The sequence below is a fragment of the Aspergillus affinis genome (genome assembly GCF_023601865.1).
Source record: "Aspergillus affinis strain CMG 70 chromosome Unknown NODE_91_length_156827_cov_84_776504, whole genome shotgun sequence".
Taxonomy (NCBI): Eukaryota; Fungi; Ascomycota; class Eurotiomycetes; order Eurotiales; family Aspergillaceae; genus Aspergillus; species Aspergillus affinis.
Window position 1 is genome coordinate 58,434 of NW_026515872.1, and position 17,488 is coordinate 75,921.

Genomic DNA, 17,488 nt, shown 5'->3' on the forward strand with positions numbered 1-17,488 from the left:
TCGATACAACGGATTGTAATGAAAGCTTGGCCGCCTTGCGAACAAGTCTCCAGCACCCAGATCTTGATCGATCATGGGCTCACCTGCCAGGAGCGCTTATCTGGTGTCTGGTTGTCGGGGCGAGACTGGCCCGGGCAGGATCAATCAGAAAGTGGTTCATGATGCAGCTGGTTCGAGTCACATCTTGTATAGCCCTTGGGCAGTGTGACGAAGTGCTGCAGACTCTACGGCTTAGTGTTGGGGGCTTGGATGCGGCAGAGATGCTGGCTGACATGAATTGTCCAACCTTATGACCTGGAAATAAAGGATGAGGATGGGCAAACATCCCAGGCCAACTAGATCGACAATTCCATGAAAATACGCGAGGAATCTACTTTTCTTGCCTTGAGATGACTGGTTCGAATCAATGCTGCTATGAAAGGAGCAGTTCAGTATGATCCGCACTGTGGGGGCATTGATAGCGAGACGAGCGTTGTTGCTGGGAAGTGAAGGGGGGTTACATAAGATAATGCAGTTTATGAACACACCAGATCGACTTCTTGACTTCACTATCCCCAAGAAACAGAAAGGAAAAAAACATCCAGTCAAGCAATCAGGTGTTCAATTGATGGAATGGGCCAAAAACAGGAGAAAAAATGATTGACAAGAGTGGGATTCGAACCCACGCCCCTTTCGAGACTAGGAATATTCGTAAGAATATGGAAGATCAGGTACCTGACCCTAGCGCCTTAGACCGCTCGGCCATCTTGCCGTGATTGGTGAAAGTGGATATCATATTTTGGCTACATGAGCGAGTGTGACAGATGTGACACTACCAGGTAATTATCGTTCCATCATGTATGGCACGAAGCCTCCGCTACATCAGCCAAAGAGGTTGAGATTTCAGATATTTGGAGGGGATTGTTGTATCTTATCTGTCTTACAGCTGAATTGTAATGCTTGTTCGACTTCAGCTTCTGGTCTTTCCCTGTTGGTTTCTTTGCGTTGCCAAACTCGCGAGGGTAAGATAGCAGTTTAATACCATCGTGAGTGAGTGAATATATACAAGAAGTCATGGGTAAAGATAGTAGATCTGCAAAAACTTCAAAAAGAAACGACAGCTGCAGGATTCGAACCTGCGCACTCGAGAGTACGCGCTATTATATACTAAGACAGAGACATCATGTGTTTAACAGTGACACCTTCATGAATAGCAGGCGCGCGCCTTAACCACTCGGCCAAACTGTCAACTGATTGCCTACCGGGCAGTTCTGGTAAATCATCAATAACAATGCCACGTCTCGGAGCATATCAGGACGCAGTAAGCAAGTGCCCCAACTGCAACCAACACAACATCCATTCGGACCAAGTTGGTTGCACCCGCTGCAGGCAGCAAGGCAAATGAGGCCGTACTATGTAAGCTCGGCGGCCGTAAATACGCGGAGTGCGTGGCTTATCTCCGATGTTTACTCCGTATATTTCCGCGATGTCTAGATTCAGCTCTTTGTCTCGATATAACAATATAATGTCATCGATCCCAGCCGTCGCATCGATGTCCTTTTTCTCTCACTTTCTCCTCTTACCCTCCTCTTCTGCTACCACTGACACAAATATAGATCCATCACCATGGGCGGCTCATTCCCAGGCTTCCTATACCGCCAACTGACCTTCTGCCCCAAGCCCCTGCCCACAACCGTGATTCTCCAGGGCCAAACTGCCATCATCACAGGCAGTAATATCGGGCTCGGCCTCGAAGCCGCCAAACAATTAATTGCACGAGGCCTGAGCCATCTCATCCTGGCCGTCCGCACCGTGTCCAAGGGCGATGCCGCGAAGGAAGAGATTCTTCGCGACAATCCCTCGTCGGCCTGCACAGTCGAGGTCTGGGAGCTGGATCAGGAGTCGTTTGACAGTGTAAGAGCCTTCGGGGAGCGCGCACAGGCTCTGCAGAGATTGGATATTGTTATTCTTTCAGCGGGTGTGAAGCTGTTGGAGTATAAGAGGGCTCAGACGGGACATGAGATGAATGTTCAGGTTGGTTTCTTTTCTTTTCTTTTTCTATTAGATTGTCTCTCTTCCCTCTTTCTTCCTTCTCTCTGACTATCTATCCTTTGCCGCATGCACATTTAATTAACCCACATACGCATCCATACCTAGTAAGAACCAGCAACCAACCACTAACAACCTCCCCTCCCAGATAAACCACCTCGGAACAGCCCTCCTCTCCCTTCTCCTCCTCACCCCCATGCAAAAAACAGCCAGGACACAAGGAACCCCCTCCCGCCTCACAATCGTCACATCAGAAGTCCACTTCTGGTCCAAATTCCCAGAAAAAGACGCTCCAAGCATCCTATCCCGCCTGGACGATCCCGACTCGTTCGGAACCGGCATGGACCGCTACAATACTAGCAAACTACTCAATATACTATGGCTGCGCGAACTATCTCAACGAACAGGTCCGGATGTTATAATCAACGGGGTCAATCCGGGTCTTTGTGCAAGCAAGCTACATCGCGCGGATTCTACGCCGGGAAAGAGTCTATTTAATAGGCTCTTTGCGTGGACGCCGGCTCAGGGCGGCCATTGCTTGGTTGATGCGGCAGTGTTGCATGCGGATGAGAGGGGTGCTTATGTTAGTGAGCAGGTGGTAAAGAGGTATGTTTGATTTCTCCGATGGTTTAAACGCCCTCTTTTGGTCTTTTTTGGGTGGTTGTGTGAGAGAGATATACTAAGTACTAACCACTCGATCATGATAGACCGTCTTCGTTCGTCTTGTCAGAGGATGGTGAAAGGGCTCAGGTGAAGCTCTGGGATGAGACTGTTGCCTTGCTGAAAGAGACTGTTTCTGGCGTGGATTTGCTCGGGGGTGTTGTTGCATGATTTGGTTGGGAGGTGTTGGGTGGATTGGTTATAGGAACAGTATTATGAGCGTGATGTATACAATATCTAACAATGTTGGTTCGTTTCTTTATTATTTCCGAGGGTATATATCCACAACAAGCGTTGTATCATTGAGATGCCGAGTACGACTTTATGCTGGTCAATGTAGAACTATGAACAGGCAGCTGTAACTAGTCTCGTAGGTTAAAAGGATATGATTTGATTTGAAGTCAACTCTGCGATGTGGCAGAGCAGAAGAAGTGGCGGGACATAGGCAGAACAACCTTTTTACAGAAGAAACGTAAAAAAGAAGCATTTTAGGGTTGCCCTCCCCACCTCCCGACTTGGGAGTCCAGAAAGTTTGGAGAAAAAAGAAATGACAAGAGTGGGATTCGAACCCACGCCCCTTTCGAGACTAGGAATATTCGTAAGAATATGAGAGATCAGATTACCTGACCCTAGCGCCTTAGACCGCTCGGCCATCTTGCCCGATTGATATTTTGCGGCTTCAGATTTGACATGATATTCTTGCTGTGTTATGCCGGACGATTGAGTTCGGTCATTGTCTACTCCGTACTTCGTTCATTTTCTTCTTCATACTTCATGCTATGCTTTTTTTTTTATAGGATATAATAACGCATCACCTCACAACAGGCAAGATGGCCGGAGGCGTCCGTTTCACGAGATATCTATATATAATAATAGGTCCTACTGGGTAAAAACCCCTCCGCCTCGATGATACGCCTCTCGCTCTTCGTACATATCCCTATAACCTTTTTGCTAGCACCAGCCTCATTAACCCTCGATCAACCTATTCGCCAGCCGGAATTGGTCAACCACTCCTTTCCGTATCCACCACCTTGTTACCCGTTGTACCCCCTTAGGGGTAGTGAGCAGCTGCTCAACGTCTATCCGTCCTTGTATCTCCAGGTCGTGTCTGGCCTCGTGGTACGCCATACAGAATGCAATAACGTGCCTGGGGTCTTCTTTCCCCTTGTTGCACTTAGGGCACGTCGGGGAGTCCCATCCTGGCACCTTTGCGTAATATAAGAAAGCTGCTGGTCCTACCTTGCCTGTCCGGAGCTGTGTTAGTACAGAGCTCTCGGCCTTGTGCAGACCGACCTGAAGCTTAAGCAGGTCCTTGGTTGGTCTGTCTCGGACTGTCTCGGACGGGCTCCTACGGAGCCCCTCCCCTTCTTCTTTCCATCTCTCTAGGACCGCCTCCCATATCTTGCGTTTTTCAGTCCATTTCTTCGCTGCCGGTGGCATTGCCCTCTTGATCCACGCTCGATCCCAGCCCTGTGGCATAGGCCTATTGTATCCTATCACCTCCTGTCTGTAGACTGTCGGCCGGAAGGCACTATCTCCTACCCTCTTGCATATCTGTTTTGTGAGCTCGCTGGCTTCCCGTCCGCGGCCCTCGCGTGGTAACCGGCCAGTTTTCCTGTAAGATAGTGTTCGATCGGGGGTGTTATCTTGTGTCTTCCTCCGATTAGGGTATGCCAGGCGTGGCTCGCATAGGTAAGGGCCGGACGGACAACTGTATTGTAGGCCCTCCGGGCCTTCTATATATATATACATCCTTTCCTGAAAAAGGTGTTTACACGGATCTCGTAAGGGACAGGGTCGAATCCCCTTCTTGTCAACCAATCCTTTTATTTTTATTTTATTTTATTTTTATTTTATTTTATTTTATTTTATTTTATTTTATTTTTTTTCAGTCCAGCTGTGTGTTACTAGTCTAGCATATTCATCGATACCTACCTACGTGTTGGGTGCTCATCGTAGGTCGTATTTAAGCACCCCAGCAATCATATCTATCGCATCGATCACCCCGTTGCCCCTCCCCTGACAATCGAATCTATACATCATACACACACACAACATACTCGAACCAGAAACCCAAATTTTTCATCAACAGGCTCTTGATTGATAGATATATGCACCACTAACAAATAGACCAGAAAACGCTAACTCACTCACTCATCATCACTCTCCTCACTCTCACTCCCCTCCTCATCCGCAGTAGCCAACCACTCAATAAACTTCTTCGCCTGGTTCCTAACCTCCTTCATTTCCTCACTACCACTGGACCGCTCATCAGCCCACCACTGCTCAAACGCCTCCTCCTCCAAAACCTCTAACTGATACAGCGCACTGCACAGGACCACAAAGAACGTATCCCCGGGCGGCGGCCGACTCACGACGTCCTGCTGCAGCAGGAGCAGGAGATCCACCTGGTCGGGTTTCTTGTCCGTGTCGCGGTCGAACAGCGCACGTTCCACGATCTCCTGATACGTGCCGAAGATGTCCTGGATGGCGTCGTTGGGGCTCCGGCCGCTTTCCATTAGCTGGGGGATGCGTTTCATGAATGCGGATACTACGGCGCGGCGGACTTGGTTGTCGGAGGCGTTGGCCGTCATGCGGAGACTGACTAGTTCGAGCTGAACCACGTCGGAGGTGATGCCTTCGCGTAGACTGTCGTAGACGCTGACGGCGGCGTCGTGGACGAAGTGGTCTTCGTCTTCGTTGTCCGAGTCGGAGTCGCTGTAGCCTCCTGAACGGGAGCCGCCGTAGTCGGAGATCTCGGATGATAGGGTTGAGATGGACTCTGTGGAGAGAGAAAGGTTTGCCATGTTGTAGACTGTGGGGATGGAAGTTAGCAGGTGCTTGGGTGAAATAAGCGTGGGGGGAGAAACATACCCAAGCCAGATGAAGCGTTACTTTCGTCATCAGACTCGTCCTCGTCTTCGTAGGGAACATACTCGTAACCCTCTCCGTCGTTGCCAACCACCGCTGGATCGCTGGCCGGCACAACTCCATCTTCTTCCCTAGGAGCCTTCGTGATGCGCTTGCCTTCGCTGACAGTGGTTCCGTCGGCGATCTTCACCCCATACGAGAGAAGGACGCCGGACTCGATCGTGCAGTCCTTGCCCAAGGTCACATTGTCGGCAATAACAGCTTGGCGAACAGTCGTCCCATCCCCGATCACCGCGCCATCCCAGATGTACGCACCGTCCAGAGTGACGTTCTTGCCAATCTTGCAATTCCGCCCCAGAACCGTGTTCTTGACAGTCGACTTGTCGCCAATGCTTGTGCCCTGCCCGATGACCGTTCGTCGACCCACAACGCACGAGCGAGCCAATGTTACTCCCTGCTCCTGGTACAAGTATCCCTTCCGCAGATCGTAGGTATGTCCGGCGAGCAGATTCGTGTCGGGACACAGAGGGTACGCCCATCTCGAAATGACATCCTTGCTCACGGCATCGTAGGCCTTCAAGTTCCTCACCCGGGCGGCGTAGTGGTCCTTGATGATATGCGTGTGGATCGTCTTTCCGTTCAGCTCGTAATCCTTCAGAACACCAAACAAGAACTGCTTCCGCGGGGTCTGGTAATCGAAACTATCAGACCACAGGCTCAGCACGTCGGGGGTGCAAATGTCGATGCTGCAGTCGATGAGATCCTGGCGAATATCAAGCTCCCGGTGCGTCAGGATGATTTCCGAGTCGATATTCAAACGCGACGATTCCGACGAATGGTGGTCGATTTCCTCGTAATGCAGACAGCGGTCTTTCGTCGGGTCCACAACGAACACGGGGGACACCGAGGTGGACTTCGTGCGGTGGTTTCGGCCAGCTTCCCGCAGGATCATGGTCATGATGGCGTTCTTGTCTTTCTCGCGACGGGCACGGTGCTTGGCCAGGGCGCCCTCGATGGGCAGGTTGCTGATCACGTCGCCGCTCACGACGATAAAGTCACCGGTGATAAGGTGTTTTCCGTCAAGATCACGCATGACATCTCCGACGGACGTAGAGGTGGATTTTAGGAAGTTCAACTGTTTGAAGGGCGAGGAGAGCGATCGCCATTTCGACGCACTGCGATTATCCGCGTTAGTCGCACGGCCCCTAACTGGCATCATATAGCGCAAGAAGTCACGAGAACTTCACATACTTGATGTACTTCTCCAGCTGGCCGGAGTGAGCTCCGCCGTATAGGAAGACATCCTCCACTCCTGCATTGGCCAGAAACTCGAGCGTATATTCAATCAAGGGGGTGTTTGCCAAAGGCAAGAGACACTGTTGATCGCCGAGTGTCAGCCGTCAGATTCACAATAACACCTCGTTTTCGATTCCCCGCCATCCTCTTCCACAAGGCGATTGTCCCACCACAGCAATACGTACCCGAGGTGTATCAAGGGTGAACGGTTCGAATCTCGTCTCGAAGGTATCCGCAAGGACCTAGAGTATCTCAGAGGTTAGCCATCACAGCTTCGCATACCCCACTGCCATGCGACAATTCATGACATCAACCCCCCTCTCTCTTCCCACCACCAAGGACGCGATGAACGTACAACAGCCTGTAGAGTTTCCTCTACCTCCTCCGCCGTATTCCCTCTCTGCTTCGAGGCGCTGCCTCCCTTTTTCGGACCCATTGGCTGTAGACGAAAAAAGTTCAAGGGCGTTGTCAGTCATACACTGATTGCCAGGGGAAAACAAAGAACAGCAGAACTACTCACATCGTCTATGCGCCCCGCACTTCACAGCTTAGGTCAAGAAAGACAGACAATTCAAAGAGACGAAAAGCCAACACTGCAGTAAAAGATCTAAAACCGACGTGCGAAATAAAAACCCGTGTCGAACAAAAACCACCAACACGATCTCTCGACTTTGTTCGAAGGGAAAAAAAAACTCCGCCAAGCCTATCGATCGTTCCGAACGGAGTCATACATCCCACCGCATGGGTTTTGTCTGTTTGCGTTGTTTGCTCCGTTTGTGCCCCGCGCCACGGATCGGGGTCCGGGAAAGACTCCCCTCGCACGTGAGATCACATGACCCGAGAAGAGGCAAAGCCACACCTGGGACCGGTGTCTCCAGCCGCAAAGAGCCCAGAACATGGCGCAAGGCCTGGGCCCTCCTGGAACATTTGGAATCATATCCCTTGTCCAGGCACGGCCGGTCTAGAACGCTGACGAGGACCAGGTCAGCCCTGGAGGAACCCCTCGACCCTGGCATTCAGGCATCTCGGAGGAATTGTTCGTGAGATCGGAGGACGACCCGCCGGTATGCCGTCACGGTGTGTGCGTGTTTGTCTGTCGGTGCCCACTACTAAGGTGCTCATTGTCCTATGGTGGACCTCTATCGAGGGAATTGTGGTCCTCATTGCGTGGACCCGGCATTGTGCATTCGGAAATGGATTCCATATTGTTTTTGAGTTACATTCATACATACAGTCTTTCGTAGGAGGATTGCCATGAACTAATTGGAACCCGGCAATGAACATCGGGTTGTAGCCATGGTTTGTAAATTCAAGATTGCGCAAAAATGTGAACAGGAAAAAAAAAGGGGGGGATCAAGATGATCTGTAGAGATAATTGAAAGAACCCTTGACAGTAGGGGTGTACACATAAGAAATAGGTTCACTATAGAATCCATCGTTTCCGATGTAACCCTCGATATAGATATAAGACGACCAGATAACCCGACAGGAGTATTCGCAATAAGAAAGCAGACCGAAGAAATTGTAAGCAGGCAGCTAGAAATGTCCACAAACGCCGATATATGTCGAAAAACAACCACCGCCCCCCACCAACAATATAACGAGAATATCATACGACTCAAGTTTCATTAGGAATATATGAGATTCGTCAAACAGGGAAACAGGATGGTAATGAGGTTACAATGCAGGCGGAGCGAGGCAGAGACCGGCCTCTGAGAAAGTAAAAAAAATATACAGTAGGAAAATATAGCGAGCTTTAGCCAGTCCGCGTCGCCTGCACGGGGTTGACCATCGACTGGGGTGGGTGTGCGTAAACACGCGGACGTTTGGTCATATTGGGACTCTCGGCCACGCCAGCCATATCCGAGACCGGCCGTCGCGGTGGGGGTCGTGCTGCCGGTACTGCAGCCGGTGCTGCAGGGATCGCGACGGGGGCTGCAGTGGGATACTGGACTCCGTTTTGGTCCACGGCGTATGCAGCAGGGGCGGGAGTTGCAGGAACATATTGACCGGGAACCTGCTGAAGGTTCGGATGAACTGCGGGCATGCCCTGGAACTGGCCGGGTGATTGCCAGTTGCTCATCGACGCGGCGGGTGACTGGCCCGGGGAGCTGTCCTCCTTAACCGACTGACCCGCCGAGCTTTGAGCGGCCATGGTGACCGCTGCCGGAGCGGGTTGCGGAGCCTCTATGCCTTGCGGCATGGTCTTCAAGTGAACTAGGTGCTTCTCTAGCATGTCGAGGAGGCTCTTTCGTGTGAAGGGCTTGGGCAATACATCGTCCATGCCTAGTCGCAATTTGGGTTAGTTGAGGTTATCCTAGAGATCGATTCGAGCAGTACAAATTGGGCCATACCGTGTTGGAAATATAGCTGAATGTCATCACTTCGGATGTTGGAAGTCATGGCAATGATGGGAGTTCGGTCAAATTGGCGGATTAGATGGCAAGCGGAGACGCCGTCCAAGTTTGGCATGATAATATCCATCAGGATAAGATCATATTTGGAGCCGTCCTGGATCTTGTTTACAGCCTCGAGCCCATCAAACTGCGCTATCGTTAGTGGAAGAACTGAACCGGTCTCCTCTTGAGCAAGTGTAACCTACCGCGGTATCAATGACACACTGGAATGAGTAAAGGAATTTCCCACCGATTTGGCGGCACGTAGCATCGTCCTCCACAAGCAAGATCTGTGGGGGGCGCATCCAGCCGGGGTCGACATTCGTACTCTTTTTTCGGTTGTCGGGAAACTGCCGTCGGCTTTCGTCGACTTCCTGTTTGGGAGGCATCGGGTAGGGAACGTTGTTCACATGGTCGCTGTACATGGGATCGATTCCGTTTGTCGCGCCGACAGGATAAACCACCTGGTCGATCTCGCCGTTCATCTTGGGATATACCAAGGCGGGGTTGGCCCCCGGCGCGGTCGGCGGACGCACCACGCCGTTTCGCGGGGCGTTTTCGAGGGAAGGGGTGGTTACGATCGGAGCGGTTTTGGGCGGCTCGCCCGCGGAATCGAGACCGGTGAGATTGAATTGGATTTCGGCATTCATATCGTTGAGGAGCTTTGAGGCATGCTGCAAGGGGGACGAGGGCTCGTCGTCCATCGACGCCACCTGGGAAGGGCTCATGGTCGAACTGGGCTGGCCCTGGGCCGGGAACGGTGCGGACCCTTTGCTGTCGCGCCTTTGACGATCCACCGAGAGGAGGTAGGTCATAACCTGGTGGATCACATTTTCATGGTTCAATACCGTCTTCTGCACTCTCATCAGCTCCTGTAACATCAACTGGTGATCCACCGTCAACTGCGCGTAGCGATCGGAAAGGTGCTGGATCTGTTGTTGTTGCGCCACAATTTGTTGGTTCAGGAGATCGATCTGCTGCGTCGGAAGCCCGTCGTCGTTGCTCTGGGCCTGTTTGCGAGGGGCTGGCGCTTTCCGTCGAATGTTATCGAGCGATTCCTTGCTGTTGGCCCGAAACTCGGGGTGTTTAAACTCCCACGCCTGGATTCCTGGTTAGAAGAAGCCTTTCTCCCCGACTCAACACGACCGTAGCCTTACATTCTGCCCGTACGGCGATTGCCCGTTCTCCTCGTTATTCTGTCTCACTTTGTGGAAATCGTATTTATTCAACTGTCGCACGAAACTGGCGAAATTGCTGTGTTTGAAGTGTTTGGGAAGGATGGTCTTGGTGAATTTCTCGCACTGCAGTCGGACGAGTTAGCCGAGGAGGGATGGCGACGGCGAATTCCAGGGCGCGGGGCGGGCGCATTACCTCCAAGACCACAAAACTATCCCCTTCATCCCCCCAGCGCACGATTTCGGCGTATGAGGGGTCCTCCAGCATTCTTGACGCGAAACGAAGTCAGTCATTTATTGGTCCAGTGGACACACAAGGTCACCAAGTAAATCCAACGAGGGCAAGAGACCGGCTAAGACGGATGGTGTCAAGCCGGGATTGCCGAGTGGGAAAACTGGGAGGGGGTAGGGAGAGGAAAAGGGGAGCAAGAGAGAGAGAGAGAGGCAAGAGAAGGAAGGCTCACTTGTAAAGCTTTCGCACCTAGGTAAGAGCACGGCATGTTAGCAAAAGGACGGAGAAGGTTGCACAAGAAGAACAATAATAAAAGAACGACAAAATAATGAACGATCGTCATCCGACAGTCACAATTACCTCGAGGGCAGCACGTACAAAATCGCTGGAGTTGCCCGCGGGGGCGGCGTTGGTCGAGGTCTGGCCACCGTCCATCGTGGGCTAGATGGGTCGCGACCGATCGAACAAGCAACAGGCTCACGTCGCAGAACTTCGAGAACCCCCGAATGCGGCACAGTCTGGGGAGATCAGAGTTCCAGGGAATCTATCGATCGACGTGAAAGGGAGGACCGGATAGAAGTAATAATCCTTAAAAGAAAATTAAAGTAATAAAAGATAGTAGGTTTATAGGAACACAAGGAAAGAAAAATTGATAGTTAGGTACGGAGTAGTAGGAAGAGGGAAAATTGGGGAGGGGGGAGGATGAGGTAACAAAAAAGAGAGAGGGAGAGAAAGCGGATGGGGGTTAACCAAAAAAAAAAAAATTAGAAAAAAGCAAAAAAAAAAAAAAAAGGATGGATGGGTAACCTGCCCTAAAGGTGGGAAGTTTGGAAAAGGGAAAAAAAGAAGAGAGAAAAAGAGAGAGGGAGAGAGGGAGAGAGAGCACGAGAAGGTAACTAACGGTCGTAAGATGGAGACCGTCCAGGTGAATTCAGTTGAGTAATGGGAAATCCTGGGCAGACGGTGAGGATAGGAATGAATGGCCTTCAAGGCTTCAATTTCATGAATAATTAATGGTTCGGGGACCGAGTGGGACGGTGGGCAAAGGTAAATGGTTCGGTCGACCCTTTCGCATCCAGCCACAAACGGTCTTTTTTCCTGGTCGGTCTTTTATCTATCGACCTTTGTTGCGCTCTCGTCTCGTTGGTGTTTCTGTTTCTGTTTCTGTTTCTTTCTCTTTCTCTTTCTCTTTCTCTTCCTCTACTTCTTTGTTCAACGTTGCTTAATTTAACTCCGACCGGTTTGACTTTTCCACGTAAGGAGAACGGTTGAGGGTGACTGAGGCAAATTCTAGAAAAAGGAGGAGTTGAAGGATAGAGAGACTAGGAGACCTAGAGACCTCGGGGATTGGGAAGGCTCGCAGTCTTCAGTCCTGCCCACCTACTCCGTAGCCACAGGGAAAGAACAACGTCTCCGACTGAGACCTTACGGGCGCATCGGACTCGGGAATGTCAGTGCGTTCGACGGCGCAGATGCGATGCAGGAAAAGCCTGGCGATGGAGGGGAAAGAGAGGGATGGGGATAGGCTGCTTCGGTCTGGGAGGAGGAGGGGCAACGCGACCACCTTTTCTACCTTTGGACGATGCGCTCGTTAGTCTTGAGTTACTCTTTAGTACTGACTAGTCCTTCGTGATCATCGTGGAGAGCCGGATCAGCTAGACTGTTTCCTGGACTTGGTCCGTTTGGACTGGCACGAAGCTTCTCCCAGGCTTGGAGTCAGGAGGTCCTACGGACTGAGTTAGAGTTGGAGTCTCCATGAATCTCGGTCCTGGATTCATGGCGCACTTCTTACCCTGTCCAAGAGAATGGCTTGCCTTCCGTACGGACTATGGGATTATGGACTATGAATGAACTAACTACTGTAGTTACTCCGGATGGATACACTGGGGACACTACGTCGGTACGGTACATCCTACCCATTGCGGTTACTAATGTACAGGACAATGCAGCGTGCAAATCCTTCGTATGAATAACACTGAACACTGAACACTGAACAGTCTGTCTGATGCAGATAGATTGGCCCGAAGACACCGTAAACCTTCCATCATCCGCCATCTAGCCGGTTTTTGTTTTTTCTATTCTCCTATTCGGGCATCTCCTTTGGATTTCAGATTCAGATTTATGGGCTGGATCAATTTTAGTAGGGAGAAGGATGGGCGCGCCACATCTCGGGGATCGCCCTATAATTGCCATACTCCGTAGGGCATGGACAGCTAAGGGCAGGGGGTTACTATTATTATTTCAGATCAGTTTATGAAGGTTCATGCAAATTTCTTTGCCACAGAATTAGAGTCAGAGTTAGACTCCTCCGTAATTTAACAATTATTATATTATTATAATGAAATAATGATAGTACTCCGTAGTAACCATTCACTTCAGACGGAACAAAGGGTGGAGCAAGCCAACAGCAACTGCGATGTCAATCCTTTCTCTTCTCATCCATCCCCGGTACATGTGCCGAAAAGCCATCCCCTCCGAACTACGGAGAAGGATTTGGGTTGTTTCAACTTTCAACTGTTTACCTTGGGGGCAACGGTCGTGGCACACAGAGAATCATGACTCGAGCTAAATTCCCAAGCTGCCGGGTTGAGCTCCCTCTCCTCCCATGGGACGAAAGATGTCACGAAGCTAACTCCCATGTGGACAACCAGCGGTCCTTGCGGTCCTTCCTGGTCTTTGGGCCATTTGGGAAAATTATCACAAATTCAAAATTATCACCAAAAAATGAACATTAAAATAAGAATATGTCCCAAACCAGAAAGACAACTCAGGTTTGAGGTGGCATCCTATCCACATTCGCATTCCACCCGTCCACCGAGTCCACAGACCCTCTCAAGGACTCACGTTCTGCAAATTGACGTGCGCGAGCTGCAGCCGAGACAGACGATGACGACATAATCCTCCGAAGCTGCTCCGGGCGGTCGCCAAACACAGCGACCGGCGCCAGCAGATCCACCAGCCACCAGGTACCTGTGCGACTACCTGTGCGACCCTCTCTCGCTCCGTCGCCGAAGCTCAGCTTTCTTCCATCTGACTGCATCGCTCATTGGATCTGTCTCTGGGTCCTGCTGTTACCACTTACCATTTACCACCAAAACCTACCTTTCTCCCGTCCCACCATGTTCGCTGCTCGCCGTTTCGCCGCCGTCCCCCGCGCCCTGTCGCAGAGGTCGCTGTTCCACAGCACTGCCCCGGCTTTCGTTCAAAAGGGAGACGCCATCCCCGATCTCGACGTCTTGGTCGAGAACTCCCCCGGCAACAAGGTCAACCTGGCCAAGGAGCTGCAAGGAAAGGGTGTCATTGTGGGCGTTCCCGCCGCATTCAGTGCGTAATCACCCGTTCATTCTCGTGCTCGAGAAGTAGCATCGACCATCGAAAAGGAAAATCAATCCTTGGACGGACGAACAGCTGACCATCGAATCTCCTCTTCAGGCCCCGCCTGCTCTGCCAGCCATGTTCCGGGCTACATCAACCACCCCAAGCTGAAGGAAGCCGGCCAGGTGTTTGTGGTCGCAGTCAATGACCCGTTTGTGTAAGTCTCAGATGGGGCATCTTCTTTGTCTCCCGTATGCCCTGTCAAACCCAGATCCCAGATAGGCTGACTCTGTCAAAAGGACTAAGGCCTGGGCCACGTCCCTTGACCCCACCGGCAAGAGTGGTGTAAGTGACCCCAGTCCCCCTGGAATGCGACACAAGGTGATCGGTCTTTGCATGCTGACATGGTCGTAATCAGATCCGCTTCCTGGGTGACCCTACCGCCAAGTTCTCCGAGGCCCTCGACGTGCTTTTCGATAGCACCTCCATCTTCGGTAACCAGCGCAGCAAGCGGTACGCCCTGCTCGTCGAGAACGGAAAGGTCAAGGAGGCTTTCGTCGAGCCCGACAACGCTGGACTTAACGGTACGGAACCCTTGAGACCCCGGAAAGAAGTGCGTCGCGAATCTGACTAACCTGGAATTTATAGTCTCCGCCGCCGAGAAGGTGTTGGGTTAAACGGTATCATAGCCGATTCAAGATAGTATAGTAATATAAAATGGAATCTCGGACATGCCTGTTCTAGGTCTGCGGACTCGACTATTAGTAGCCTAGCATATCCATAGTCCATCAAATGTCCGAAGTACGATATTTTTATAGTACAAATGCAAACATTCCATGCCGACTGAGCGCTTCAGCGGGATCATTGGCCCTATATAAAGTATATATGACACGACAATATTTCTTATATTTCTATGTTCATCAACCATCCTCCAGCATCATTAAATGCCATGGTCCGATGCGCAAGGCAATATACATTCGAGGAACCTTCCAAACGCCGGAGCATGCTACTGAACAGCACGCATATCCCCAGGACAAAACCAACTCTGATGTTATAACGAGCCGCATTATTAAAAACAAGAATATTAATTCCCCTCTCCAATCCTTCCAGAGATCGAAAATCTAGGCACTTCCCTGGTGCAGAGCCTGCCACTGCTCCGGGGTGTAGCATTTCGGCGTCCAGGCGTGGATGGCAGCGATCTCGGCCTTCAGGGCGGCGTTCACCAGACGATGGCGGGCAAGCATGGTCTTCTTCTCGAATTGGGGCGAAACGATAATTGCTTGGAAAGCTTGGCCACAGCCACCTGTATAATATCCGGTCCGTTAGTTCACTCTCTCTTCTTATGATTTCATATATCCCGAAACGGTTCGTCCTCGAAGTAAAGTGGAGGCGAAAAAAACATGATCGGAGTTATGTCATACCCGACAGGTCCTCAATCTCAACATGCTGTGCCTGCAACTGTTCGATCAATTTGCCCTTCAACGAATCGGCAGTGACGCCGGAGGTAGCATCCGCCATGGCTGCGTTGACGGCGGCGAAGGAGCGCGCAGAGATGGAAAAGGGCGACGACTTCTGGTGGACGGGAGTGCGGAGAAGGTACCGGCAGCTTCTGCTCAACAAGGTGGTGGTGCGGAAGTACATTAAGCGTGGTGTGAAACGAGGGGGTTGGAAGTGGGTTGTAGAGGGTGTCGCTGCGATTATATAGTCTGGGAAAGAATGACACCGGAAGATCTTCAGCCGTGTGGTGCAGGGTCGAGTTGAAGGTTTGGTTTGCGGACTCTCAGTCTTTTGCGCGGGAGGACTTCGATAACCAATTGATTAATTAATTAATCATCCAGCGGAATCCCGGCCTTACGGGTCACTTTACGGTACGGTAAACTGGCGGTTACCGGCGGGCGGGCCTGAGGCTGACAATGCCGTGGCTGTGATTTGGTCACCTGCCGTTTGTGGCTGGAGACTGTGGCGTCAGCTCCGGTTGCTTAATTCTATCGAGTGGGGGTGTTCGTCTTTCAACGTCAATTTCTCCAACACACGGTTTGATATCTATCCCCAAGGAATTCGATCATATTCTCCACCTCCTACGACCTTCTATGAACCCCCTTTTCAGTCGCCTTCCCCGTCTCTACTCGACAATGGCCGCTTCGTTCCCCGCTTCCTCGTCGCCGTACACGCGGGCTGTGGTGAGCTCCATGCGCAAGCTGTATGCTCTCCTCGACCTGCATGATTGTCTTCCTGGCGCATATACCATGGCAATGATATTATACTGACCATCTTGACAAGCTACCCCGAGTCTCTCGCCGAAAAGAGCTTCGATAATACAGGCCGTATGTGAGCGTCGTTACTCAGTGTTTGCCCTGCCGATGACGTACTGATCTTTATCTCTCCGCAGTCCTCCTCGAAGCGCCTTTCGATCATGAACGAAGACAGAGAAACTCCGTTCTTCTAGCCATTGACCTTACCAAGGCTGTTGCCGACGAGGCCATCGCACGCAAGGACTCGGTAGTGGTCGCATATCGTATGCAACACCCCCCCCTCCATCAACATCAACACCCACCAGGCCAACTGACCAACATCCTTCTCAGACCCGATCATCTTCCGCGGACTCAAATCCCTCACCCTGAACGACCCCCAGCAACAATCCCTCCTCCGACTCGCCCAAGCAGGCATCAGCGTCTACTCCCCGCACACCGCGGTCGACGCCACCCCCGGCGGCATGGCCGACTGGCTCTGCGACATCGTCACGGGCGCCATCGCCCCCTCCATCGACTCAACGCCCTCTATCCAAAAGTCCTCGTCCACCCAATACTCCCAGCCTGTAATTTCCCAACCCGGCTCTGTCCGCCCCGCCTCCGCGCAACCCCACGTCCGAACGACCATCCACCCCTCCCCGGCGCCCGTCCCCGAGGGCATGGAATCCGCCGGCATGGGCCGCCTCGTCACCTTCGACACGCCCCAGCCCCTCACGGCCGTCGTGGACCGCATCGCCCAGGGCACCGGCCACCCCGGCGGCATCCCCATTGCGATCCCGCAGGGCGCGTCCGTGGAGACGATGAAAATCCGCACGGTGGGCGTCTGCCCGGGTTCCGGATCTAGTGTCCTGCTTAAGGCGCCTGGCGGGATCCCTGATCTGTTGTTCACCGGCGAGCTGAGCCACCATGAAGCGTTGGCGGCGATCGAGCGTGGCAAGGTGGTCGTGGCGCTGGCGCACTCGAACACTGAGCGCGGGTACTTGCATGCCGTGATGCGCGAGAAGCTGGCCGATGCCGTGCAGAAGGAGTGGGAGGTTACTCGGTCCGAGGGGTTGAGGACTTTGGGTGACAAGGGGGAGGATAGTACGGGGGTTGTGGACGCCTTGCAGAAGGCTTATGGGGATGCGGAGAGCTTTGTGGATGTGAGTGAGCGGGATCGGGATCCGTATGGGATTATGATCCGACATGTCTGATATGCATGTCTTGAGGATCATTCATCATTTGTCATAAATTGTGAAAGCGAAAAGCGAGAAAAAAAAAAGCATA

At 51.9% G+C, this 17,488-nt stretch overlaps 6 protein-coding genes across 6 annotated transcripts; 3 read left to right on the top strand and 3 right to left on the bottom strand.

The window, feature by feature from the left end:
- Window positions 1–1,605: 1,605 nt before the first annotated feature.
- Window positions 1,606–2,859, top strand: KD926_011213 (dehydrogenase; the record flags this gene model as incomplete). Its single annotated transcript, XM_053103471.1, has 3 exons — window positions 1,606–2,013; window positions 2,177–2,634; window positions 2,736–2,859. 3 exons carry the CDS (start codon window positions 1,606–1,608, stop codon window positions 2,857–2,859), a joined length of 990 nt encoding a protein of 329 aa, XP_052953152.1.
- Window positions 2,860–3,654: 795 nt separating this feature from the next.
- On the bottom strand, window positions 3,655–7,291 carry KD926_011214 (translation initiation factor eIF2B catalytic subunit epsilon; the record flags this gene model as incomplete). The annotated part of the gene is made up of 6 exons (XM_053103472.1): window positions 3,655–4,303; window positions 4,843–5,503; window positions 5,563–6,734; window positions 6,811–6,935; window positions 7,041–7,097; window positions 7,211–7,291. The coding sequence occupies 6 exons, from the start codon at window positions 7,289–7,291 to the stop codon at window positions 3,655–3,657; spliced, it is 2,745 nt and encodes a 914-aa protein (XP_052953153.1).
- A 1,320-nt stretch (window positions 7,292–8,611) lies between these two features.
- Window positions 8,612–10,694, bottom strand: skn7 (putative stress response transcription factor SrrA/Skn7; the record flags this gene model as incomplete). Its single annotated transcript, XM_053103473.1, has 5 exons — window positions 8,612–9,141; window positions 9,210–9,399; window positions 9,458–10,351; window positions 10,409–10,552; window positions 10,623–10,694. The coding sequence occupies 5 exons, from the start codon at window positions 10,692–10,694 to the stop codon at window positions 8,612–8,614; spliced, it is 1,830 nt and encodes a 609-aa protein (XP_052953154.1).
- Window positions 10,695–13,777: 3,083 nt separating this feature from the next.
- On the top strand, window positions 13,778–14,650 carry KD926_011216 (peroxiredoxin family protein; the record flags this gene model as incomplete). Its single annotated transcript, XM_053103475.1, has 5 exons — window positions 13,778–13,982; window positions 14,091–14,190; window positions 14,273–14,318; window positions 14,392–14,557; window positions 14,622–14,650. 5 exons carry the CDS (start codon window positions 13,778–13,780, stop codon window positions 14,648–14,650), a joined length of 546 nt encoding a protein of 181 aa, XP_052953155.1.
- Window positions 14,651–15,094: 444 nt separating this feature from the next.
- On the bottom strand, window positions 15,095–15,614 carry KD926_011217 (bola domain protein; the record flags this gene model as incomplete). Its single annotated transcript, XM_053103476.1, has 2 exons — window positions 15,095–15,276; window positions 15,395–15,614. 2 exons carry the CDS (start codon window positions 15,612–15,614, stop codon window positions 15,095–15,097), a joined length of 402 nt encoding a protein of 133 aa, XP_052953156.1.
- Window positions 15,615–16,105: 491 nt separating this feature from the next.
- On the top strand, window positions 16,106–17,415 carry KD926_011218 (Nif3-like dinuclear metal center hexameric protein; the record flags this gene model as incomplete). The annotated part of the gene is made up of 4 exons (XM_053103477.1): window positions 16,106–16,173; window positions 16,254–16,297; window positions 16,363–16,488; window positions 16,556–17,415. The coding sequence occupies 4 exons, from the start codon at window positions 16,106–16,108 to the stop codon at window positions 17,413–17,415; spliced, it is 1,098 nt and encodes a 365-aa protein (XP_052953157.1).
- Between the last annotated feature and the right edge of the window lie 73 nt (window positions 17,416–17,488).